The following is a 26,712-nucleotide window of genomic DNA, read 5'->3' on the forward strand; positions in this document are numbered from 1 at the left end:
CCGTGAATCTCTTTGTCTGTCTTTCCCACAGTTAAACCTTTGGCATTGAAGGATTACACACAGGTGGTGATAAAACCGGGCGGTTCTGCCGATCTCCCCTGTCAGGTGCGCTCAAACCTTGCTCGGGTGCTCTGGAAGTTTAACGACAACGTTCTCAACGAGGCGTCTCACTTTCTACTGATTGGAGAGAATGGACTGCTCATATACGGCGTGGGTCAGGAGCACCTCGGCCGTTACGAGTGTTGGTCTTTCGAATCCGCCGCTGGAAAGAATTTCAGTCGTCTGGTTGCTGGATACATCCTCAGACTGGACCTTCCCAACAGCGAACCCTCCATTTCTGCCGAACTGCCATCGGACGCAGATGCGGCCGTGCATTCGTATGGATCCACGGTGCGTGACCCTACCGAGCTGGCAGAAGGTAATAACGGTAACGCATTGGGACCAACGCGACACACAGAGATCCCCCTACTAACCACTACTTCCACTGACATCATTAAACCCAAACATTATAACCCGCCGGGCGTCGGCAATCTTCCGACCCGCACCGAAACTCTCGACCCACCTGCGACGTACATTCAGCATGACAGCAGTATGGCCCTGCTGTCCCTTTTTCTCCTCTTCTTCCTCCTCTTCCTCGCCGCTCTAGCGTATAACTGCTACATGCAGTACCTCCCGGCACCGTGCCTCCGCCTGCGTGCGGCAATGCTCGGCTCGAAGAAGCAGCCGCAGGCTGAATATGTAGCGTGTGAGGGCGGTCAGATGGAAAAGATCGATTCGTGCGACCAAACGCTCCAGAATGGAGTGCATCCACACAGAGACACCGGATATGAGACCGAACTTGAATGTGGGAACGGAGCGGTTAAGTCAAACTGTGAAGACACAGATGATAGTTCATCTAAAGAGCAACCCTTTGACGTAGACTGCGTTTCGCAGCCGATTGAATATGTAGATGCAGATGCAGACACACATTAGTGATGATACAAATGTGAGAGCGCAGATTTTGTCTTTAATGGGGCCTGTGTGGTCACCTCTCCTTTGAGCTCTTATCTTAGCAGTGACAGAATAATATCGAGGGTCGTGTGAATTGAAATTTTTTGGATGAGGTCTGTCTTGCTTTATGCACTAAAGAGCGAGCGAACCATAAAGAAACGTGCGAAATTAAGATTCCAGATTGGAAACGTTATTTACCAAATTGGTAAGTGTGCATGTTTTCCAAATTGGAGCACTGAACTGTATTCGAAGGATTATTTTTATGGCAGTGTTTGATGTATCTTACTAGTCGACCTGGCGTTTCTTTAGTGTTTTTCCTCTTCAGATGTGTGTGATGAATTCTCAGGGCTGCTTTAAGTATCACAGATACACGGGCTGAAGTTTGACATCTCAGTAACAGCACTGGATAGACCTGAATGACAGATGTTAAGATGATGATTGCACACTTTGCCTGACCTCGTCTCAAACCCAACAACTAAACAATGAAGCTCTTTTTGGTGAAATATTTTTTTTCAATGTGAAATGGCAAAGTTATGGTCCTGTTTAGATAATAACAAATGCTTTGTGAAGCTTTAGCAAGAACGAGGGCTGCCATCTTTACATTACCAATGACTTTGCTTGTAGGTGGAGGTCACGGTTGTCTGAAGACCATGAAAAATTTAAATAACAAAACCATCACATCTGAACACTGTGATGTGTCTCTTTAAAGGGACATTCCACTTTTTTTAAGGGTGTGCTTGTTTTCCAGCTCCCCTGGAGTGGAGCATTTGATTTTTGCCGTTTTGGAGTCCATTCATCCGGTCTTTGGGTCTGGTGCTGCCACTTTTGGCGTGGCTTGGCATGGTCTATTGAATCTGATTGGACCATTAGCATCACGCTAAAAAAAATTAGATTCTTTTTCTGTGTGGAACTTGACTCTTCTGTAGTTGCATCGTGTACTAAGACAGACGGAAAATAGTCCCCTTAGTAACTTTAAATCCAAGGGACTATTTTCTGGCAGTGTGTAATATCATTGCGCCTCCTGCAGCCATGTTACGGCAGCAAAGTCCTTGATTATTACTCCAGAATGAGAGTATAGTTCATAGCCATAACTGCCTAGAAAATTGCAACTTTTAATTTTCCGTCTGTCTTGGTGCACAGTGTAACTACAGAAGAGTCAAGTTTTAAATAGGAAAAAATAAAAAAAAATTGGCGTGATGCTAATGGTCTAATCGGATTCGGTGGATTGTGCTGAGCTGTGCTGGAAGTGGTAGTGCCAGACCCTAGGGTCGGCTGAATGGATTCCAAAATGGTAGAGGTTGAATGTTTGGCTCTGGGGGAGCTGGAAAATTTGTATATTTTTTTAAAAAGTGGAATGTCCCTTTAACAGTTCCCTGTGACTTTATGATGTTTTAAAGTTGTTATTTAAGAGAAAGAGAATATGCTGTTCCCGTGTCTTATTATGTAGTTGGTTCTTTTTGCCCTGTGGTTACAAGACAGAATATTTCTTGAAACATTTGATTTGTAAAGCTGGATGCACATTGTACTATTTTAAATGGTCTTGTGTCTCAAAATTTCAGACATAGTCTGTCAATGTCAAACTACCGATTTTCTCAAAATTTCGCAAAATTCATTTCTTACGGCTACACTGTGGCCAAAATCATACGTTGTGTGTCCGGCTTTAAGGGATAGTTCACCCAAAAATGAAAATTTTGTCGTTTGCCCACCCTCATGTTTTTACAAACCTGTTGTTCCGCTGAACACAAAAGAAGATATTTGTACTGAAGCACCATTGACTTCTATAGTAGAAAAAATACTGCTTGGTGCTTAAAAACGGTTAGATACAAACATTTCTCAAAATATCTTGATTTGTTTTTAGCAGAACAAAGAAATGTATACCGGTTTGTAACAACATGAGGATGAGAAAATGATTACAGAATTTTCATTTATGGATGAACTATCTCTTTAAGACATCTTTTTTTTGCAATTGTGAGCCTTTATTTAAATAGAGATTATATAATGATGTAGAAGCAATTACAAAACGTGCAAATAATAAAAATTAAAATGTTCATACATGAAATTGAATTTTTTCACCTAAAATGCATGTGATTTATTCTTTATTTGCTGTTATTGTTTCATTGATTATTACTTAAAATGATCTCATTCTTCACTTTTCTGTTTACCCGATACTCAGCACACACTCTTTCTTTTTCTCTCTCTTCACTTCATGTTTCCTGCCTCACAGCTTCTTTGGCTGTTCCTCCACCCTCCTCTGTCGACACCCCATCACTTCCCACGTCATGCAGCCACCCCTCTCTATTACCCTCCTCCTCTTCCTCCTCTTCTCTGTGGAGGGCTCATCTGTTACCTCCCCTCCTGATGGATCAGACATGGGGGGTTCATCCTCACCAGGCCTTTCTTCTGTTCTGTTTGGCCTTGGGTGAGTGGTACCTTTGACCTCTGACTCCTTCTCCTTTGTCTTCTGCTTGTTCTGCTCTTAGATATACATAATAAAGGCTAGATGTCTCGTCCGCGCTGCTGGCCAATTGAGGTTGACGTCTGCACCTGGCGGCCATCTTTTCAGAGTCAACTCGCTCACTTTTAACATTGTTTTAATGCATGTACTTTTAAATAACATAACTTGCTCAATTTTCTACTGTTTTCAAACAGTTTGGTTTGTTATAAACATCAGAGATGTATGATAATGCATACTAATGAATAATGTTATGCCACGTTAATAACATTTGTAAGAAACCAAACCATTTGTAAATCCGTCAAGATTTCGGCGAGATAAGAGCATTTGTGTTCGTGCAGATCACTCACCTTACATCAGGTACCACAGAGCTTGCCTGTGACAAGATGGCCGCCAGTGATGATGTTAGAGATGACGCCGTTAGACATCTAGACTTTATTTTATATATATATGAAGAGTGTCGTTGCAAAACGAGATAACCACCGTTTTTTTAATTCTTCAGAAATCTTGTTTTTTGGTTGTGCATTCCAATTAATTTCAATTCAACTGCAGTTGGTTTGATTTAAACCTTCATAACTAAAAAAATACAGCTAAGTAGCACCATAAAAAAAAATAATAACATGATAACATAATAATAAACATGTTTTGAAAAAAATCTTAAAAAATGGATTTATCTAGTTTTGCAACGAAACTCTTCATATATATATCTATGGTTCTGCTACACTGTTTTTGTCCTTTTCTCTTCTTGTTTGTTTTTGGCATCTTGTCTTAATGTCTCAATACTCTGACAAGTGACCTCCTGCTCTTCCCACCTATATTTAAAGGAATAGTCTACTCATTATTGATATTAAAATATGTTATTACCTTAACTAAGAATTGTTGATACATCCCTCTATCATCTGTGTGCGTGCACGTAAGCGCTGGAGCGCGCTGCGACGCTTTGATAGCATTTAGCTTAGCCCCATTCATTCAATTGTACCATTTAGAGATAAAGTTAGAAGTGACCAAACACATCAACGTTTTTCCTATTTAAGACGAGTAGTTATACGAGCAAGTTTGGTGTTACAAAATAAAACGTAGCGCTTTTCTAAGCGGATTTAAAAGAGGAACTATATTTTATGGCGTAATAGCACTTTTGGGAGTACTTCGACGAAAAGTCCGCTCCCCTTCTCACTCTCATAATGGGAGAGGGAGGGTGTTACTGCGCCGAGTCGAAGTACTCCCAAAAGTGCTATTACGCCATAAAATATAGTTCCTCTTTTAAATCCGCTTAGAAAAGCGCTACGTTTTATTTTGTACCACCAAACTTCCTCGTATAACTACTCGTCTTAAATAGGAAAAACGTTGATGTGTTTGGTCACTTCTAACTTTATCTCTGATTGGTACAATTGAATGAATGGGGCTAAGCTAAATGCTATCAAAGCGTCGCAGCGCGCTCCAGCGCTTACGTGCACGCACACAGATGATAGAGGGATGTATCAACAATTCTTAGTTAAGGTAATAACATATTTTAATATTGAAAATGAGTAGACTATTCCTTTAACGTTCTGATTGGCTGGACCAACTTTTATGTCCTCTGATTGGACATTTCAGAGCTTTAAGTATTCTATTGCACACTGTTGCAATATTTGAAAGGGACATATCATGAAAATCTGACTTTTTTAGAAATTGGGTCTCCAGTGCTTATCAATCTAGAAAATGTGATAAAGATCAACCTAGTTACTTAGTTTTGGTAAACCATTCTCTGCAAGCATGTGAAAAAATAGGTCATTGAAATTTGGCTCCCCTTGCGATGCACTAACATTTAGTGCAGAGATCAACTCATTTGCATTTTAAAGGAAACACCCAAAAACGGCACATTTTTGCTCATACCTACCAAGTGGCAATTTTAACATGTTATAATAAATTATCTGTGGGGTATTTTGAGATAAAACTTCACATATAGACTCTGGGGACACCAAAGATTTATTTGACATCTTAAAAAAGTCTTGTGAAATGTTCCCTTTAAGGTGTGGTGAACGATTCAGTCCCAGAACAAAATGTAGTTACTTTAACAATTAATCATTCAGTCTCACAAAGTGCAAGTCGTGTTTCACACACAAAATAATAAAACATGAAGCCACACCTCCGTATATCATTTAGCCTCATCATTTTAGATATTTTGTGATAATAGTTTTGTGTTACAGTAATGATTCTTTCATATAATTAAATAATTGTAATGAATATTAATGATCTTGCCTAAAACAGATGACAAAATATATTTTTTTAATGCTGTGGTGAAAGATGTTGTGTTTATGACATTTTCCTCATGACATACAGATCAGATTGTCTGAATATATTTGAATGGGTGGAGTGCACATATAAGAGAGGAAGCCACTTAATTTACTGCGTGTGTGTGTCTGGATTGCTGCATGTTGGCTGATATTTTGCACATTTTCTTATGCTTAATTTTTTTCTTTTATTCGTTTAAAAATTTAAATACAAATAATAGAGAGACACTTTTTCGAATGCATTAGATGTATATTGTTGTAAACAGTTTTTTAAAGGGGACATATCATGAAAATCTGACTTTTTCCATGTTTAAGTGGTATAACTGGGTCCCTAGTGCTTCTATCAACCTAGAAAATGTGAAAAAGATCAACCCAGTAACTTAGTTTTGGTAAACCATTCTATGCAAGCATGTAAAAAATAGATAATTGAAATTTTGCTCCCCTTGTGATGTCAGAAGGGGATAATACCACCCCTTAATCTGCACTATCCAACCACAGCACTGCCATTTAGTGCAGAGATCAGCTCATTTATATTTAAAGGACACATTTTTGCTCAAAACTACAAAGTGGCAATTTTAACATGTTGTAATAAATTATCTGTACATATATACTTTGGGGACACCAAAGATTTATTTTAAATGTTAAAAGTCTTATGAAATGTCCCCTTTAAAGAATTTTTAAAATCTGTTCTGAACCGTATTTATAATTTTGTTTTGCATTTACCAATTTTGTATTATTGTAATATCTTGTGAATTGGAGAGTTGTAATATTCATGGATCTCATATGCTCTTAAGCGCAGCATCTGTTCACAAATGGCTCTTCTTTGATTGAAGGTCTGTAGATGTCAGATCATCTGTAAAGTTTCTGCAGCAGTGGTCATGTACAGTGTAAATATGTGTATGTACATAAGAATGTCTGAAGATGTAAATTTTTATTAAATATTACTCTTTTTGGTAGAGCGCTTAAATAAATGTTTGATTTCCAAAAAGCACATGCTGCGTTTTTATCTCTTCAGCCAATCAAATTGTGTAGTGTTATTTAAATAACTTTCAAACATCTCATAATTTATAATGAAATGAATAATGATGTTACTGTCTCATTGCACAGCATCTATAATGAGCAACTATTGAGGGAAAACGCCGCAGTTTTTCAATATTTTACTATGTTCTTACCTGAACTAGATGAATAATACATACCTAACTTTTTTCAATGCGTGCACTTTTAATCTTTGTACAGCGCTTCTTGAATGTGTTGGCATTTAGCTCCAAAAAAGTTTTATTTTGTGCCATCATGCTTACCCGTACTCATGTAACAGTCTTTAAATCTAGGCAAAACATGAAAGTGTTTGGTGGCTTCTAAATTCGTCCCTGTTTGGAGCCATAGGAATGAATGGGGCTAGGCTAAATGCTAACACATTCACAACGCCCTGTACAAAGATTAAGTGCACGCATTGAAAAAAAAGATATGTATTAATTCATCTAAGTTGAGGTAAGAACATAGTAAAATATAGAAAAACTGTCGTGTTTTTCTTTAAAGGCACAATATGTAGGATTTTCACCACTAGAGGCCGCTATTATACAATAACAAAGGTGAAGCTTAATGATGATGGTCATTAAGGTGATGATGTTTTTATCATCCAGAGACATGAATTCGCTAATCATGTTCATGGATGCGGTAATAAATTAATGTTTTACCTGTACGTTTGTTTACATTATTTTATGTCAATGTAATTAATTAGCGGAAAGGCACAACAGCTGCGTGTTCAATGCTGTTTAATCGTCACTTCCGCCTTTGTCATCTTGTATTGCCTTTAGTTCCTGCAACAGAAAACTGAGGATAACGCAGATAAGACACTAAAAGGACGACAATTAGATGGGAGACAAGGAATGAGCCTTTATTATTTAAAATAATGTATTTTTCTGGATTTACAAATGTTTGGGAATATTTGGGATAATATAAGTACACACAGTGTAAAAAAATGCAGCATTTTTGTTAAATCAACATATATTTTTATGTTACTTTAAGTAAATTAAGTTAAACAATTTCAACTTGATTTTATAAGTTATGTCAACTTTTCACAGCCAAAACCTAAAAAATTAGGTTGAATTGACTTCATGCTGCAATTTTTACAGTGCAACTTAAATATGTCATTGTGCAAGTGGTTATTGGATATTTTATTATAAAATTCTTACATATTACGGCTTTATTCTTTTGATTTATTATGAATTTACTTTAAAAATATAGTTAAACATAAAAAAAAACTTTGTGACTTTCAGTCTGTAGCAACGTACATATACATACACATACATGTATGCAATTTGTGTTTTACAAGCAAATAAACAACCCTAAGATTTGTTTGGCTAATTAATGTATATATTTAAAGTTTTAAGCCTACTACACATAATAATAATGACAGAAATTGGGTGATTTATTATTAAGAGAAGAGTAAAACCCTATTGTCACAGATGATCTTATGGTGTTGCATTTTGAACCTAATTCATGTTTTGTGCATGTATGAAAGTGTGTTTTAACACAAATGAAAGTTTTCTCACACATACAGCATGACTCTGTGAGCGGTTCAGCTGCTTTTGGAGGTGAATGAAAATAATTGATTGTGTTTCATATCGCTGCGTCTATTGTTTTTGGGGTACGTATATAAGTGCAGTTTTTTCTCAGGTCCTAATGATGTAAGTGTTCAGTGGCACGTAAATGGCCGGAGACTCGAGACGCCCATCAGGGAACACAGACACACCCTTTCACATGATGCTGTGCTGGTGAGCAGCTGGGTAAAGGAGAAGGCTGTAAACAAACACGTCCAGTACGAGTGCACAGCAGTTTCAACAGCAGGAAATGACGTGTCCAAAATTGATCTTCGGCCCTACAGCATGGGTAAGATGTTCTTCAGACCATGTCTTTTCTTCTTATCTTTGTCCATTACATTTAGGTATTTAGGAGATGCTTTGATCTAGGGATGCACCGATATGGAAATTTTGGCCGATACCAATAACCGATAACTCTTTATATTTGGGGGCCGATAACTTATATATATATATATATATATATATATATATATATATATATATATATATATATATATATATATATATATATATAAAAAAATTCATATTATTTTCACAATGAAAAACTCCCAGACCGCGGACATCTTGTCTTTGCGCTAGACTAGCATACTCTTCTTAAGCCCGCAACACGTGTCATCTTCGTGCTATGTCACAGAAAGCACCAATCAAAACTCCACAATGCCAGCAATGAGCAAGTGAAGTAGTACAACAAAGCAAAATAATCAATCATTTATCGGCTTTCATTTATCGTCCTAATTTTGACAGATAATATCAGACAGATATCCGATAATTTTTAAAATTAGGAGTTATCGGCCAATCACGATATGTCGGCCGATATATCGTGCATCCCTACTTTGATCCAAAGCAACTTACAAAATTAAGGAAAACAACAGAGCGATTTGTCTTAGGAAGGCAATAATATGAGAAGTGCTACAAAGTTATGCTTAGCTTGCAAAGTTTTAACAGTTCTTAAAGGGTTAATTCACCCCAGAATAAAAATTTTGTCATTAATGACTCGTTCCACACCCATAATACCTTTCTTTTTAGAACACAAATTAAGAGATTAATACTGAAAGCAGCACATCCCTAATGAGAAATCCAGCTGGTCTTGCAGCCTGGTTTTAGCTGGTGTAGCAGGCTGGTTTGGGACACTTTTTTAGCTCGTCAGGTTGGAAGATCAGCTGCCTGATCAGGCAGGAATCTTTGCTAGGCTGGTTGGCTCAAGTAACTGGTTTAAGCTGGTCCTCCCAGCTTGCCAAAACTGGTCAAGCTGATGGGTCCGCTGGTCTTCCGGCTAAAAACGTGGCCATGTTCTGAAGATGAATGAAAGTTTTACGAGTGTGAAATGACATGAGGTTGAGTAATTCATAACAAATGTTTTATTCTGAAGTGATCTAACTTTTTAAACACAGTACCTGTTTAGGTAAAGAGACGAGATTTAAAGTGTTTGAGGCAGAAGAAATTTCTTTAAATTCAGTAAGATTTGAGGTTGTTGGGATGTTAGGGATTTAATTCATGCGGTCCTCTGCTACACAACATGGACACCAGGGGTCTCATTTATAAAACTCCTTACTAAAAGTCCACATATGCACAAAATCCAAAAATGGTATACGGCAAAAATATTAAAGGTACAGTAAGTAGGGTTTTAAGTGTTTTATTAATCAAAAGCAATGTTTTTATTCATAAATATGTCCTCGTTGGTGTCAAACGACCTCTGCCAGTGATCTGACTTTTCTTTGTAAGCTTAGAATTTCTTCTCTTTACTTACACTGAAAAAAATGATTCATTGAATTGAATAAATTTTTTTAAGCTACATTTAAACAAAAATTTTATATTTTATTTTACGTTACTTATCTTTAAATGTAGCTTAAAAAAATTGATTGCAACCACTTACCTTAAAAAAATTGATTAAATTCAATGAACCATTTTTTTCAGTGTACATTGAACAGGTAAGTCTAAGGAGGCTTCCATGTCATTCCGCCATATTGATTTACTATAATAGCAGAGAGGGACATAAAGCACTAGCCTACCAACGTGTTTTCACAACACGTTTTCATTCAAAACACGTGAACCAGCTGAAACGTACAAGGAGATCAGTGAGTTCATAACGGCTAACAGAGTTGCAACACGCATTTGGAAAAGCGAGGCGCTAGAGAGCACTATTCCTTTGAATGCAAAATACAATTTCACCACTAGATGGGGGTAAATCCTACTTACTGTCCCTTTAAGATTTATCAAATAAAGCAATGTTCCCTTTATAAATCACAGATCACCTGCAAGTGTGCATACATGAATCATCCTCAGATCCCACCCTGCAAACCCATTCTCCCACCAAGTTTGTTTTATAGATCACAACCTTTGCGTGGGAAATGGCGTACGCACCTTTCCAGCCCGTTTTGCACGTTTGTGCACGCTTTATAGATGAGACAATGATTTGTCAAAATGTTTATTTGAATTTTGCATGGATCCTGGAGCCCAAATCTGGGCAAACAAAAAAAACATTTGGAAATGAAAAGTTTGGCACAGTGTTTATCTTTGAACACTAACGTTAATTTGAGAAACATATAATCTTATATTTTTATTATTATTGAACTTTTTTATAAACAGAGCACTCTTAGAAAAGTAAATAACAACAACACGCGAGCAAAATAAGGAGTAAATAAATAAACATGCATATATGGAGAAAAAAGGAAAATTATTTCTATGATAATCTTATTTAATAATTTAATACAAATTATAAGATTATTAAATTATATAAATTATAACAACATTGAGTTTTTGGTTCCCTGACTGCTTTCACCGTGTTGGCTTGTTTACTGGAAGGCTGCTGAGATGAGTCTAGATCTAACATTTGTAAATTGTTAAAGGCGGAGTGCATGATTTTTGAGAAACACTTTGAAAAAGGTAGTCGGGCCGAGTACCAAAACACACTTGTAACCAATCACAATCAGCAGTAAGGGGCGTGTCGATTAACTGACATCGTTGCCTGGGTTGCATATGTGTGGGGCGGGTCTATCAAAAGAAGGTCCCGATTCTATTGGGGTAGAGGTGTGTTTGTTTAGGTGATTTCAAACGTCAACATTGGCTTTCAGAGATCGTGCACCCCGCCTTTAATACCGCTTTCAATATTATAGTACAACTACAATTAGAACGTTTTCATTATTTCACACAAAAGTACAGTTTTCTCTGTTTTCATGTTTCTTCCGTGATTTCTTTTTTTATGTAAATCTGCTTTGTAGCAATGTACAAAAGTGCTATATAAATACATTTGAATTGATCACAAATGAGTGATTTGTTATCGTTTGTCAGATGAAGCTCCACACAGAGATGCAATGGAGCAGTGGAGAAACGCTCTGTCAGACCACAACAGACTGCTGAAGGAGTGGAAGAAAGCACAGGTACGAAATCCTACAAATCACACCTTAATGGTTAAAACTATGAAATTAATCAAGTGAAGTAATGACCAATGTATGGTTGTCCATACTTGTAACGTGACCTCTGCATTTAACCCATCCAGTGAGTAGTGAACGCACGCACACCCAAAAAAGTATCACTGCAGCGATAGTTCATGCCCAAATTTTCTCCTCATGTATGAATTTCTTTGTTCTGATGAACACAATAGAAGATATTTTGATAAATGATGGCAAGCACACAGTTGATTTTAACCATTGACTTCCATAGTAGGAAAAACAAATACGATGTAATTCACTGGGTACCGCCAACCATGTGCTTACTATCATTTATCAAAACATCTTCTTTATCATTTATCACAATACTTTCATAATATTTGTTTTCCTACTATGGAAGTCAAGGTTACAGCAGCTGTGTGCTTACCATCATATATACCATCAAAATATCTTCTTTTGTGTTCATTAGAACACAGAAAAAAAAATTTATTTTAGGGTGAACTATCCCTTTTGTTTGTAAGAACGCTGTTTTGCTATTTTTGCACAGATGAGTATGTTGAATAATGGTGGTTTTCATTTCTGTTCCTCTTGCAGGAGAGCTGTGATGGACACGCTGTTCTCTGAACTCACTCACCGCCGGTCATGGCACAGTTTTCTGACACCACTCCAGGGACAAATGCTTGGACGAGAGCACACAGACACTTTCACAGACATCATCATCATCATCAATGATGTGAGGTGCTTGAAGGCCATTAGACAACCAGCACACATTGACTGTCTCCTCTGTGCTCATCAGGCCGTTCCTGGACCACAGACTGGAGATCCCGACGGATTTCAATGCGAGACGGTTGTTGCAGTGAGACAGCTGTGAACGGTCGAGTTGGATCTCTGAGAACATTGAGACCGATGACAGCTGCTTTCTACGATAGTTTGCAGACTTCTATTTATAGTCTGCCTATCCTTGAGAGCGGATGACAGCTCACGTTAGCGAAAGCCATGTGTGTGTTTATGTATGTCTGTTTCCTACATCTACTCATTGTTACTTTAAATAATCTGGTGTGTTATTTGAGAAGAGATATTTTAAATGTCTTTCAGGGTTGGAAGAATATTTGTTTGACTTTCAGAAGAAAGGTTTTAAGATTTCAAATGGTCAGAAATTGATTTGTAAGATGTGGCTCATGCCATTTTCTGGTCAAAATCTACACTGAAAAAATGATTCATTCAATTTACTGTTTTTTTTTAAGGTGGTTGCAATTAATTTTTTTAAGCTACATTTTAACAAAATAAAATTAGAATTTTTTTAATGTAGCTTAAATAAATTGATTGCAACCATTTTTTTGTTTATGCAAAAATAAAAACCTAGCTTATTTTTGTAAATGGAAAAGATCTGAGGTTGTTTATATCATTCAGTCATGTGAGAAAGTGAAACGTGTGGTTTATTGCTGTGGTTTATTTACTGCAGTGATTCTCAAACTTTTTTCAACATGCATCCCCTCTTTTGTACAGTGCATATTTTTGCGGTAACGTATGCGCTGTACACAAAAGGGGCCGCACGCCAAAATGCCAAGGACCTTTTAAGGACTTTCCAGGTCCAATACCCTCAAATTCAAGGACTAAATGTGGGGACACATTTCAACTGAGAGCAAGGTTACATCGTGTTACCTTTTAAGATACATTGTTACAGTTCCCTTTCAAGGGAACTCGCACTGTGTCACTGCGTTAAACACTTTGGGGACGCCTCCAGGGGTAAGTGTGTCTGAATGTGTATATCAAATTCAACCAACGGTGAGGCTTAACGACAAAGAGCCAGGAAGTATATCGCTATCTGAAATATTGCCAAAGACGGCGTTACAGGGACGCAAGAAGTATGGCAAGGGAGACGCAGCGTCTCATTCCCTTCTCAGGGAACCACAGTTACATACGTAACCTGAGACGTTTTCATGTGTCAAACACAACTAGGCAAAAAAGCATTTTGGTATGAATCAACATTCGCATACAAAAGATATATCATTTAAAGCGAACAGTTTAGCACGTGTGCTTAAAAAGTCTAGCATTTTTATATTATCCTGCACTACACAGGAAATAATATGGATTTTTTTTCAAGAAAACTTCTTGCATAAAATAGATTCAAGCACTTTCAATGACCTGTATCTATATATGTATATTTTTAAAAACTTCCCAGGGCCTTGAATTTTTTCCCCAGATTCACAAACTTTCAAGGAGCCGTGGGAACCCTGTACATTTACCCCAAAGAAAATGACACAAAATTCTAATACTTAAATTAAAATAAACATAAAATAATACAACATTTTGCTGTTGGTTAGTAGGTTTAATTACACAGAATTTATTAATGTATTTTATAAAATGTCCTAAAACTGGGGCCCTCCTGGGGGTCCCTGCTTTACTGTATTTTCACCTCTCGCATTCAGGAGCATTTATTCCGCCACATACAGGATGTGGTGCCTTTACAAACATAAAGAGAGCAATGCCACCACAGGTAAGTGAAAGCAAAACTAAATTGAATGTCTAAATAGTAAAAAATTGTATTCCACTTGATCAAGATAAGAATAAACCAGGCAGCAGATGACTCCAGGCCGGATCCGCACCAGATCCTTGCCAAAGTCAGCAGCTCTGGCCTTCTGCAATGTGTAATAAAATATTCATTACTAAATAAACAAGTTGGTTGACATGAACTGCAGTATGTATAGGAAAGCAGTGAGAAAATTAGTTGTTATGTGGCGCCCCCTCGTGGTGAGTGTACAGAAAAGAAACAATTAATCAACAGAGCTGCATTTATTTTAAAGTCACAAGAACAAAACAACAGCGTATTCATAATTCTCTTTATGATTTTGTTCTGAAACATCAAAAGTATTTGTTCTTGCATATAAACCCTGTCAAAATTAACAATATACAACACAGTCCTGTTAAACAAGCCTGTAAATACAAACATTTTTAATGATGGCGTATGAGGTTTTATTTAAGGGCTCTTACTCCTACTTCCCTTTACATTATTAAAAATCTAGAATAAAAGTTTGCACATCTTTACGAACATAATACGAGTATTATATCAATTTGACAATACAAATGTGCCTTCCCTGAAGTATCAATGCAACCTGAGAATTATTCAAGTCTCACCAAAACACAAACTTTTACAGACAACCCTTCCTAAACACAAACATAATCCTGCTATAGGTTATCAAATATGCTGCAGTTATGATAAACACTGATTTAGTTTTTTTTTAAATGCTGAATGATGCTCCACAGACTTTTATTTGACACACAAAGGTTTGGTTTCACCCTGAAAGGCACATGATTGAATTAAGAGCCCTGCGATTTTCACTGAAAACACATTTCCCCATATTCCCTTGATTCTGTGTCCATGCATAAGCACTGTTAAATACAGCATTATTAACACAAGAGTCAGAAACGTGGTAAAGTATGCAAGTATTCACTGAATACTAGATTAATCCACAGGAATGATCCAGAACAGACGAGTACTGCCGTTACGGTCACTGCTTCGGTAGAGGTCTCCTGAACAGCAAAATATGAGGTTCTGGAAAAATGACAAGCAGAGAAATATTCATTAGATTTATAGATACGATTTAAATGAGTCATTTTTGGTATTGCATTAGCAGAAGGGGCGGATGTTCAAAAAATCAAAATGATCCCATGTTTTGCTACCAGGATCGAGTAAACCATCTCACCCCTGTCCTGGCTTTCCAAAACAAAATTGGAACGGATCACCCTAACCCAGATACAGGTGATTCTCACGAAACCATTGAAACACCACGGCACTAAAGATTTTAGCTTTAAAATGTGTAATATAGTAACATTAAAAAGCATCAGAATTAACACAATTCTGTGTTCTACCTTGCACAATGTGTGATTTCAACATAAGAATTTATAATTGTAAATTTTATCTCATTTTCTGCTGAAATTCTCATTACCGCAATGTGTCCGGCTGTGTTTGAACATGCGTTATGTTGTAATTTAATCAAATTAACACAAAAATATTAAGAAAAAAAATAAATGGATGTTTTGCTAGACTACTTTAGATGACAGAAAAAATATTTACTGAATATTCATGTATAATAATAATGAAGAAAAATTAGGAAAATGATGTGTCCATGCCTGATGTTCTCATCCTCCGCAACACTTTTTGAGAACAGTTTAAGCACACATACAGAATTTTAATAAAGTTTGATTTTGAGTGACCAAGCACATGGACCAGTTACTTCAAGATGGCTATCAGGTAAGATCATTTTTTTACAGTTAATTTGACATTGTCTTGTCAGAATGCTTACATGACATTTTGATTATCATTACCGCAAAAGATGCTTATTAAATGTTAATTTAATTAATAGAAGCATAATACTTTGATTTTAAATGCATGTGCAGAATCTCCAAATTATGTTCTTTCAGGTTTGTCATGTCATTTTGAAAATATGTCAGTGTTGATGTTTTCTGACTGTTGCGGTAATGAGATTTTTTAGGACTAATTTTTAAAATTATGTTACAAAAAGTGTTAAATGATAAGTAAAAGTTTTTAAATTAATGTTCCCATTTACTCCAGACTTTGTTTTTCAATGTCTGGTGGGAAAAAGTTAATTTTAAAGCAATTTTTACATTTTCATGCTTGACATTTTTAAAACCAAGTTTTCGTGAGAATCACCCATACAGACTTTTTCAGATGAGTTTTTTTGTGATTGTTGCGGGCAAAAATCCTTGATCTTGCGGCGCATTTTCATAAAAAAAAAGTGATGGAATATGCGGGATATTTATGCAATTTTATTCAATGAAATTGCGAAACTTGCAAAAACAGTTTGCAGCTTTTCAATGATGTTCACGTCACACAATCCAATGGCAACAGGGGACATGTCTGCGCTTGGGTTAAGTAAATGCAACATTCTTCAACTTTCTGCTAAGATATATGTGATTTTTGCTACGAAATGCAGGGATTATGAAATCATGCAAGCCCTGCATATTTATGCTGCGAAAGTGCAACATATTTGAAAAATGCGGCCCCCGCACAAATAAGCGAACTTTGTTTGATTCAACGCATAATCAGCCAATCGCAAAATCACGTTTTTTTGGAGGGACAGGTAAATGGGATGACATATCAATGTTGACACTTAGCTATGTAAAAAACAGCAGGTAGTTTTTACTTGAAATGCCATAAAACTTTACCTTACTTTATTATTTCATTTTAACCTTCAGTCTGTTCTTTTGGCTCACAAAAAACAAACAAATCAAGATTATACACAAACACATGAATTTTAAGTCATAAAGAGGCTAAATGTCCGATAGTTTACATTTGTAGAGATGCCGGTTGTTAAAACTACTACTGACTGTTTGGTCAGACAGTTAAAGATTATTTTGTTAAAAGTAAAATATTTGTTTGCTATTAACTCTTGTATGAGGGATTTATATGAACTTTTTTAATTGACTGAAAGGTGTAGCCCAATGTTATACTTTGAATACATATACATTTTAAGGATTGAACTAATCAAGAACAAAATTCAAAAAACATGACAAATGTATAAATATTACATGATAGAAATGTTCTATTGTAAACTAACTGTAGATTTTTAAGTTTAAGCCATTTTTTTCCCTATATTTTTGTTCACCCGTCTGCTGGGATTAAAAAAAAATCTACTTTTTGGGATCAAACAAATCCCAATCTTACTATAAAGTTTTGAACACAAAGGGGCGGTTTCCCAGAAAGATATTATCTTAAGCCAGGACTAAGCCCTAGTTTAATTAGGAAATAACTAGTTTTAACAAACATGCCTTAAAAACATTACCTGTGTGCATTTTGAGGCAAAAGAAAGGGCACTGATGTATTTCACTGCGAAAAATGACTTTCTTACTTAGTATTTTTGTCTTGTTTTCAGTAAAAATATCTAAAAAGTCTTAAATCAAGATGTATTTTCTTGATGAGCAAAATGACCTAAGAAAATAATACTAGTTTTTAGACAAAAAAATATACAATTTAAGTGAATTTGTGCTTAAACAAGCAAAAATATCTGCCAATGGAGTGAGAAAAATTTACTTGAATTAAGTGTTTAAAGGCGGAGTCCATGATGTTTGAAAGACAATGTTGATATTTGAAATCACCCAAACAAACACACCCCTACTACCCCAATAGAATCTGGACCTTCTGTTGATAGACCCGCCCCACACATACGCAACCCGGCATTTGATTTGATTTGATTGGCTATAAGTGTGTTTTGGTAGTCGGCCCGTCTTCTTTTCCAAAGCGTTTTTCAAACATCGTGGACTCCGCCTTTAAGAAAAAAGAAATCTTAATTCACAATTTTTTTTCTCACCCCATTGGCAGATAATATTGCTTGTTTTAAGGACAATTTCACTTAAATTGTATATTATTTGTCTTAAAACTAGACTTTTTTACTTAGGTCATTTTGCTTATCAAGAAAAAGCATCTTAATTTAAGAATTTTTTGATATTTCTACTGAAAACAAGACAAAAATACTAAGTAAGAAATGTTTAAGATATGTCAGTTCAAGTTGTTTTCGGTTTGGACACCTCTAAATTTATTTTAATCTAGGACTAGTCTAAAGTGCCCATCTAATCCAGATCAACAACCTAGATTGGATTTTGTGATCCAATCCAAATTCAGAATCCGTTTTTGTTTTTAACAACCCATTTTGAAATTTTGATCTAATCCGATGGCCGAAATCCAAATGGATTACTTTTGAACAACTGGCAGTTGGGGTTTAAACCAAAAGCTCAAAAGTAATCCATTTGGACTATCAGTTTAAGCTAGGGCCACACCAAAAGATTTTTTAAATCTAATCAGATTTTCAAAATATGAGACCACAAACATGATGAAAAAAATATGATTTAAAGAGCTCCTATCGTCCGATTCACGATTTTATATTTCCTTTGGTGTGTAAGTGTGTATTAGCACATGTTAACAATAAGCAAAAGGTAAACGATGATGCAAGTTATCGTCTCCAACGTAAATCTCTTTTCTTGGACTAAAACAAACACATGGATTGTAGGCAACAGTTTACTTCCTGTGATTGGTGCATCGTGACAGAATCTTTCAAACAGGGTAAGGAGCGTCACTTTCCGGCTGACGTCAAAGATATTCAGGCCGATCACAACGTACAGATTAGCTGGCCAATCAGGGACACAGAGCTTTTCAAATCTGTGTTTTTCAAGAAGAAAGTGAAATCTGGAGCTACAAAAATGTACGGTATGTGGAAAATAATTTTTTTAACCATAAACCACGCAAACACATTGTATTATAGATAGATCACGTAGATCTTGCAATGTTTTGCGAGGCCAAACGTGACTTCACAGTAAACAAACATGGGCAACAATGGGCATAAAGAAAATGGCATTAATACAATGGACTGTTTTTTTACATCTCTGATGTCAATCTCACTTTGGACTTTGCCTGCCGCACCATGTAGTTGTTTTGGTTTCTTCTTTCACCAGCTCGCTTTCTGATTGGGTATCATTTCGTTTCACGTGACAATCTAGAGCGTGTGTGCGTTTGCACTCGGGGTTTACCCCACACAACAAGATTTCTGATGGTAAATATAAAAAGTTGTGTTGTTTTATTGCCTCTTCAAGTAACAACACTTGGTAACCCCTAAATGACCAAACTACATGCTGTTTTTTTACATAGCTAATAGTCAACATTGACATGTCATCCCATTTAATCCAGATTTGCTAATCTAAAAAAGTGTATATCTGGATCAGGGTGATACAATTCAATTTTGCCTTGAAAAACCAGGACAAACGTGAGATGGTTTACCTGATCCTGGATAACAAAACATGGGATTTCCAAATCTGGATCATTTTAATCCAGACTTTTTGAACAACAGGCCCCAGGTAATAAACAAATCTATATATAGTTTATTCCCTGGGACCAGTTGTTCAAAAAGTATGTATACGTATATATATAGCAATTTAAGTCACATTGTATTGAAGTGTCTGTCAAATGCATAAATGTAAGTGAACTCAATGGGCACAAATAACAAGAATTTATGAATTTAACACAAGATGACTCAGAAATGACTCATATCAGCAGCTGAATCAGATGTTTGACAAATTGGCATTGATGTAAATGGATGTATAACACAAACCAGGTTCATGGATCATGTAATGGACCCATCCCAGTGACTGCTGCACCCCCAGTCTCCTCCACTCATCCTCGGACATCAGGTGGGATTTAGGGACCTGTTTGGCTAGTTCCCGCGGTAAGACCACGTGTCTACAATCAAACATGACAAATATGTTCATTTGAAAATAACATACTGAGATTTGCGTAAAGCTGCAGTAAACGTCAAGTATCTAGCAAGCACATGGCAACTAGCCAAGGCAGGAGGAGTTCGATCAGACATGCTTTCAAACGGACTGTAATCAAAGATATTTATTAAGTATAGTAAACAACAGGCAAAGATTCATTTCCACACTAATACGAGTGGAAATAACGTAACGTTAAATGTTGTATTCATCTCAAACCGCCTCGAGGCCCGAAACCGGACCAAATCTTTTCCGTCTCAGTCTTACCTGTACTCATAAAGTTCATCTGTGTATTTATCCGAGTAGTAGATCTGTTTGTGAGCCATTTTGATCGTGAATTCTGCAGTGAAATGTTTAAAGTATAATAGTCGCTGGTAAGGATTCAAGCGGACTCTTGCTCGCAACTTTTTGACAAATTTAACCGATTCAGTTTTGAACAGGCAATTCAACCGGAGCCGTCGCACTTGATTGGCTGACGTGGTCATGTGATCGCAGTCTGCGTCAGCACCATGGAAGGGTGGGGGCGGAGGAAAGGGCGGTTGTCCTGGTAACCGAACAGCGAGCGAGCTACTTGGACAGCACGTGTGGATGTGTCTAAAATGTCGTCATATTTCATCGAAATATCATCTTTAACTTTTAAAAATCTTAGTTTTCTGTTAGAAACATGTTACTAAAGGTAAAGTTGGCAGAGTTTAAACAATATTTACAGTTTATGTATTTCTCACAAATGTATTGTCAATGTAAAGGCTGGTCAGCTTTGTCAATGTGTATTTTACAATCAAGCGTGAGTTGTCATATGTTTATCATGTAATAATAAGACTTATTACCTGTCACTTATTACCTGGTGAAGAAATACGTCACCAATCTCACTGTCCACCGCGACAACGCAACACTCCATGAAAAACCCTCGCCGATTATTGACATTTTTGCTATTGAATCTTTGAAAAATGAAATGTGAGTAACGTTACATTTATGCATTACATTAAGAATAAATGCAAACAAAAACTGTTTAGAAAACCACTCAAACTCTCTCCGATACAAACGAACAAAGTTACAAGAGTTACCTTAAACACAAACTTCTTATTAAGTGAATAACTTATCTATTATTGATATTATTGTTTAATAGTTTTATATCAGGGTATTATTTTCTATTAAAAGGTAAATTTGTTGCATGAGTGTAACATCATCATACACTAGACGATTTAGCAGCAACAACATAAACAAACGGCTTTTGTGGACTAAACGCAGCTTCCGGTTAGAAAATAACAACACTAACACTCCCCTTACAGTAGTTTATTTCTGATAACAATGGAAATAAATGACAGGTAAATTACCTTTGTTCAGTGTTTCTCAAACTTTTTCAGCCCAAGGACCACTTTATCTTCCAATTTTTTTCTGAGGACCACTTAACAAAATCTCACTCTAACATGCCCCCAAAAAACAACATAATAGGAAGGATAAGCTTAAAGATTTAAGTTTAATATGCAACTGTTTCAAGTCAAAAACTAATTCTTTAAACACAAATGCAGTGCCATGTTCAGAAATTCTTATATGAATTTTATTTAATTTGAAAAAGTAAATGTGAAATGAGTTGCAGCTTAATATGAACAACAAACTGCACATGTGAAAAAAAACTGCAATTAAACATACTATAACAGCCTAGGTCCCACTTAATGTCATTCCAAAGAGCGTCTATGGTTGTAACTATTTTAACAATAAAATGCTGAAAAATTTTTTCCCCTTAATGTCCAAAATCACTGAAATTACACAAATTTTACACATGAAACAAAACTAGTACATTACAAAACTAATAGATCTGTGGATTTTAGCTACTTTCAGTTGATGCTTGATCTTTTCTTTTGACTCCTCTTTGGTTTAGCCACCGATACATTTTTACGTTATTAAAACAGAATGGCAAGAACTGATATCACAGTTTCACAAGTGCATTAAAAATCTACTTAAATAAGTGACAATTGTATAAACACTTGCCTAGTTCATCTTTTGGCGGACCACTGGGGGGGTTTGGCGGACCACACTTTGAGAATTACTGCCTTTGTTCATATATCATATCTAATGCATATCAACTACTATACTGAGCTAATGTTACTGTGTAAAATTAATGTATACAATGTTAGCTACAGGTCCTTGAATTCTTGCCTGGCTGCCAAATCTCTCCGCAACGATCCATGCTCGTCGTCTTACCTCGTCTTTAGCAAACCAAAACATTTTCTTTTCAGACAAGGTGTTTGTTTCAGCTATTAGTTTAGCTACTAGGTAAACCGATAAATGATAATAATTATTATTAACTAATTATTAATTTTCGATATCTGTGTTATTTCACACCGACAAAAGGAGTTGTTCAGCAGTAAACTGTACTAACCAACAGTAAGTACAGTAACGGTAGTAACGTTAAATGTGGTATCATAAGCTAATTATTAAATTTTATTAGCTAAGCTAACACGCCTTACGTTATTTAAAGCAGACTGCATGAACTAAAAATCTTTAATTTTGCTGTCCAACTCATTGTGATAGACTAGTTGTTCATTTTAAATCATTTAAGAAATAACCGTACTGTTTTTAATATACAGTGTATTATTATGTGTATTTTAAATTTAAGTCGTTAGTTGTATTTGTATTTAACTTACCATACCTTATTTTAGCAAGCCAGTTAAATGAGATGTTTAAGGGGCGTTGTTGAATTTGGCGTTTGAGAAGTTTGATATCGCGGCTCTGCCTCCGTGTTTCACGGACGATTCCTTCTGCGCATGTACTGGCTCCAAAATGACACATTTTTAAAAGTAATCTGATACTGTCTCGTTTATACAGGCACTGCAGCTCCCCTTGTGTTTTTTAGAGAGATGTGCAATCATCGCGGTGATCTGAAATCATCGTGATGTGGTCAAACAATTGCGTTGAGATGATTATTTAATCATTGTGACAGCCCTAAACATGAGATTCAATTAAATAATTTAATTTATTAATTAGTTTATTATTATTATTATTATTATTATGTGCTTTTATACATAAAGCTTTATCTGTGTTTAGAATGTTGAAATATCAGTCCAAGATCTAATCTGCCATCTGCAATGATTTGGGATTTTTAAGCAAAACAGAGAAGCTACATTTATATCAGTACGTCTTGGTAGAGATGTCTCCTAGTAACACATTACTGGATTTTATCTTACTGCTTTTAGTTTTATGTGAACACATGTAGTGGCATGTACACCAGCTCACTACATGCTACACCGGAAAACACTCACACCAACTCACATCAGCCAATGGTATGCGCCAGATATGAGCTGCCAATCATTATGGCCGGCCCCCTCACCTCATTCCTGTTGCTATGCTGTCTTTGAAACTATGGTTACAGTAAAGGCTCCTGTAGGCAGTGGCGCTGTCTGTATGGACTTACCGTATGAGTCTGGCTGCAGTTTACTCTGCTAAATGTCGTCTAAAGCAGTTAGCAGTGTTAAACGTGCAGCATCTCTATAAAGTTATAATATTTTGGGAGGTGTTGTGTCTTTTGTATCTTGTTTTATTGTGTAATTAATGCATGCTATTTAATATTTATATGCTTATCACAATAACATATGTTTGGTTTGGGTAAATGAAAAGTTTAAGGTCAAAACTGATGGCTAAATCTAATAGTTAGTCGCTGTATTAAACTGGTTCTGAAATAGTCAGTATTACCTGCTGTTTATAAGCGGTCATGAGTGATGTACCTGCTTTATGTCCCAACAGACATGTGATTTTGGACTTTGAAAATCCTTCCATCCCCCTACCTCTCTCTGTCTCAATCTCTCTCTCTCTCTCTCTCCTATTTTTGATACTTCCTGCTGTTTTAATGAGCATGTAGGAGTAAACCCGACACACTTCAGTCACGACTATGATCACATACACATGCACCCCGCCACCCACTATCTCCTCTCTCTTTCTGTATATACATCTTTCGAAAATACATAATTCATAATGTATACATTTAAACTGAGACGGTTTCATTGCCTGTAGGTTTGTAATAAATATTTATTTGTCCTGTTTCAGAAAATACACTTTTGGAAAAGCAGATGAACCTGATAACCTGTTCCACGAGGTGAGTAAACTACTTGAGGACCTGTGTAGCAATCATAGAAATAAACCGGATAACTAGGAAATTCTGTATAGATAGATTTTGTCAAAATGACTTACCTAACATCTCAAATGCCCCATTATTTTTCACTCACCCTCTCTAGACACATGGCTACATGCTGGTGAACGGTAATGGGAGACTCATCTTTACAGATATGAGGTATTAAACATTAGCACGTAACTGATGTCTTCACCAATTTAGAGTTTTCAGTCACATGAAACACCACAGTGTTTCCCGCAGCACTTTGCAGTTCGGGCGGTCCGCCTAAGCTGGAAAACCCTACCACCTTAACTAGGTCGTCCAAAAAAAAATCCCCCCCAAAAAACAAAACAAACAACAAACAAAAGGCCTACAACATCTGCTTCAGTTTGTGTTTATTAACCCTTTCACTTCAGTTTCACTTCATAACGCAGCTATTCCCGTTAGAGGTATCTGTTAAAAACATTTAATTCATTAATAATATAGTATGTGTTTATTTTCTGTCATAATTTCTTAAAAATTAAGTTTTATTTGAGTGTTTTTAAAAATATTTTCATTTTTATCATGACGCGTACGCCCCTGTCCCTTTGATTGCCACACCTCGGTCCTGCCCACCCACCAACCCTACCACCTTAACTAACAAATTTTCTTGTGGGAAACCCTGCACCAGGGGTGTTGGAAGTTTACCTTGGGCTTTCAATAGAGAGGCAATACAAGCCGGTAAATTTTCAATTTGTTTCAAGCCACAAATACTTAAATTACCTCTTAACTCATTTTCCGCCAGCCTTTTTAAAAAATTTGCACGGCAGCATTTTTTGTGATTTTCACAAAATTCCTTCCAGGAAAAAATCTAAAAATATATAAACATACAAATATATCAAATAAAAGAACAGACCCTCTGCTTTTAAACAAACAATAAACAAGCAAAACGCGAAAATAATCTTAATTTGTTCTCTTTTTATAACCTCTTAAATATGGTTAGGTTTCTTAACAAATACAAAATTTTGAGCAAAACGCTAAAATAATTGCATTTTTGTAAAGGAATTTTGCTAAAGATTCAAAACGATTATCAAAACACACAAAAAGTTTAAAATGTTAAAAAATTAGTTTTTGCGTCAGTTTTTATAAATTGGGTAATTTATGGCCATCTAGTGGATAATAGCGGAATTACAGATTACCATAAAAACTCATCAGGAAAGCGTCATTGGCAGGGAAATGTTTTCTCTTAATTGACTAGATAACTTATTCCGTGGAAAATTCCTTGCCTTATACTGCTGCCAGGGTTATATTAATATTATACCATATTACATTGCGCTGTAATATATTAGATCATGTTAATGAAAAGCAATAAAGTTTAACACTCTGAGTACAACAAATGATCTGATAAAGTATTTGCAAACATTGCATTTTCACTCTTTCACTACTTTTGCATTTTCACATGACAACTCTTTAGCTAACTTAAAGCTAAAGTTAGTTGGTTGCCTCAGTACGTGATGACAATCTAGGTAAGAAAATTATTGAAAGATGTGATTTATGGCTAAAGATTAGGGCTGTCGAAAGTTTAATCGTGATCAATCGCATTCAAAATAAAAGTTTGTTTTTGCATAATATATGTGTGTGCACTGTGTGTAATTATTTTGTATAAACACACACATATATTGATATTTATATTCATGTGCTTACGTGAAACTTTTGCATGCTCACGTGAAACCTTCATGTGCAATTTTTTTTTAAAGTTTAGTATCTCGTGCGCACGTGTAACTATCGCGTGCGCACGTGAAACTAAACCCTATTTAATTTTTTTCTCCATGTCCCCCTTAGGGGCTCCGTACAAAATATACAAACTTTTATTTTGTATGCGATTACTTGTGATGAATCTTTTGACAGTCCTACTATAAATACAATGCTTAATTTATCCATGTTTATGTAAGGATACTTTTGATGAAGTAGTCACTGTAACTACAAGTGTATATTAATGACAGTTATTATTTAACCTCATTGGGTACAAAGGCTTAAACGTTAATGTCTCAAAATTCACAAGTTCCTCTCTTCCGGGTTTTCTGGGTCTCTGACGGCATTCTGTAAAACATTTCCCTGCCAGTGACACTTTCCTGACGAGTTTTTACGGTAATCTGTAATTCCGCTACTATCCACTAGATGGCTCTTACCCAATATAATAAAACTGACGCAAAAACTAATTTAACAACATTTTAAACTTCATGTATGTTTTGATAATCTTTCTGAATCTAATCTCTAATGAAATTCCTTTACAAAAATGCAATTATTTCAGCTTTTTGCTCAAAATGTGGTCTTTTTGAAGAAACCTACCCATATTTAAGAGGTTATAAAAAGAGAATAATCGAAGATAGGATGAAACGCTTTTTCCCCGTTTTGTTTGTTTAAAAGCAGACAGTCTGTTTTTCATTTGATATATTGTATGTTTATATATTTATAAAAAAAAAAAATTCTGGAAAGCATTTTGTGAAACTTTTGTGAAAATCACCAAAAATGCTGGCGGGGTATTAGCTAAGTGCGTGATGTCACATTAAAATGATCAATCGTGCATCAACACTATCTTTACCCTAGCAATTATCCACAATATGCTATTATAAAAAAAAATTCAGGTAAA

At 35.9% G+C, this 26,712-nt stretch overlaps 3 protein-coding genes across 8 annotated transcripts in view; 2 read left to right on the plus strand and 1 right to left on the minus strand.

The window, feature by feature from the left end:
- Positions 1-12,900, plus strand: part of sema4d (sema domain, immunoglobulin domain (Ig), transmembrane domain (TM) and short cytoplasmic domain, (semaphorin) 4D) — a 98,605-nt gene extending 85,705 nt beyond the window's left edge. For 4 of the 6 annotated variants that reach the window (XM_055179846.2, XM_055179843.2, XM_055179844.2 and 1 more), the window contains one exon: positions 32-1,715. In XM_055179846.2, the coding sequence (XP_055035821.2) occupies positions 32-972 (941 nt within the window). In that variant the 3' untranslated portion in view covers positions 973-1,715. Of the gene's footprint in view, positions 1-31; positions 1,716-3,214; positions 3,410-8,388; positions 8,602-11,600; positions 11,690-12,292 lie in introns of those variants that run through there. The other 2 variants (XM_055179845.2, XM_055179848.2) reach the window with 2 other exon arrangements.
- A 1,576-nt stretch (positions 12,901-14,476) lies between these two features.
- LOC129423809 (cyclin-dependent kinases regulatory subunit 2) lies at positions 14,477-20,444 on the minus strand. The gene is made up of 3 exons (XM_055180280.2): positions 20,246-20,444; positions 19,819-19,946; positions 14,477-15,251 (listed from the first exon to the last, which is right to left on the minus strand). The coding sequence occupies exons 1-3, from the start codon at positions 20,302-20,304 to the stop codon at positions 15,208-15,210; spliced, it is 231 nt and encodes a 76-aa protein (XP_055036255.1). The 5' UTR covers positions 20,305-20,444; the 3' UTR covers positions 14,477-15,207.
- Positions 20,445-20,544: 100 nt separating this feature from the next.
- The window catches only part of shc3 (SHC (Src homology 2 domain containing) transforming protein 3), a 38,628-nt gene continuing 32,460 nt past the window's right edge, over positions 20,545-26,712 (plus strand). The window contains exons 1-3 of the mRNA XM_073871533.1: positions 20,545-20,654; positions 24,020-24,068; positions 24,208-24,263. The gene's annotated coding sequence lies outside the window, so the exon portion shown is untranslated. The remainder of the gene's footprint in view (positions 20,655-24,019; positions 24,069-24,207; positions 24,264-26,712) is intronic.

The sequence above is a fragment of the Misgurnus anguillicaudatus genome, chromosome 9 (genome assembly GCF_027580225.2).
Source record: "Misgurnus anguillicaudatus chromosome 9, ASM2758022v2, whole genome shotgun sequence".
Classification (NCBI taxonomy): Eukaryota; Metazoa; Chordata; class Actinopteri; order Cypriniformes; family Cobitidae; genus Misgurnus; species Misgurnus anguillicaudatus.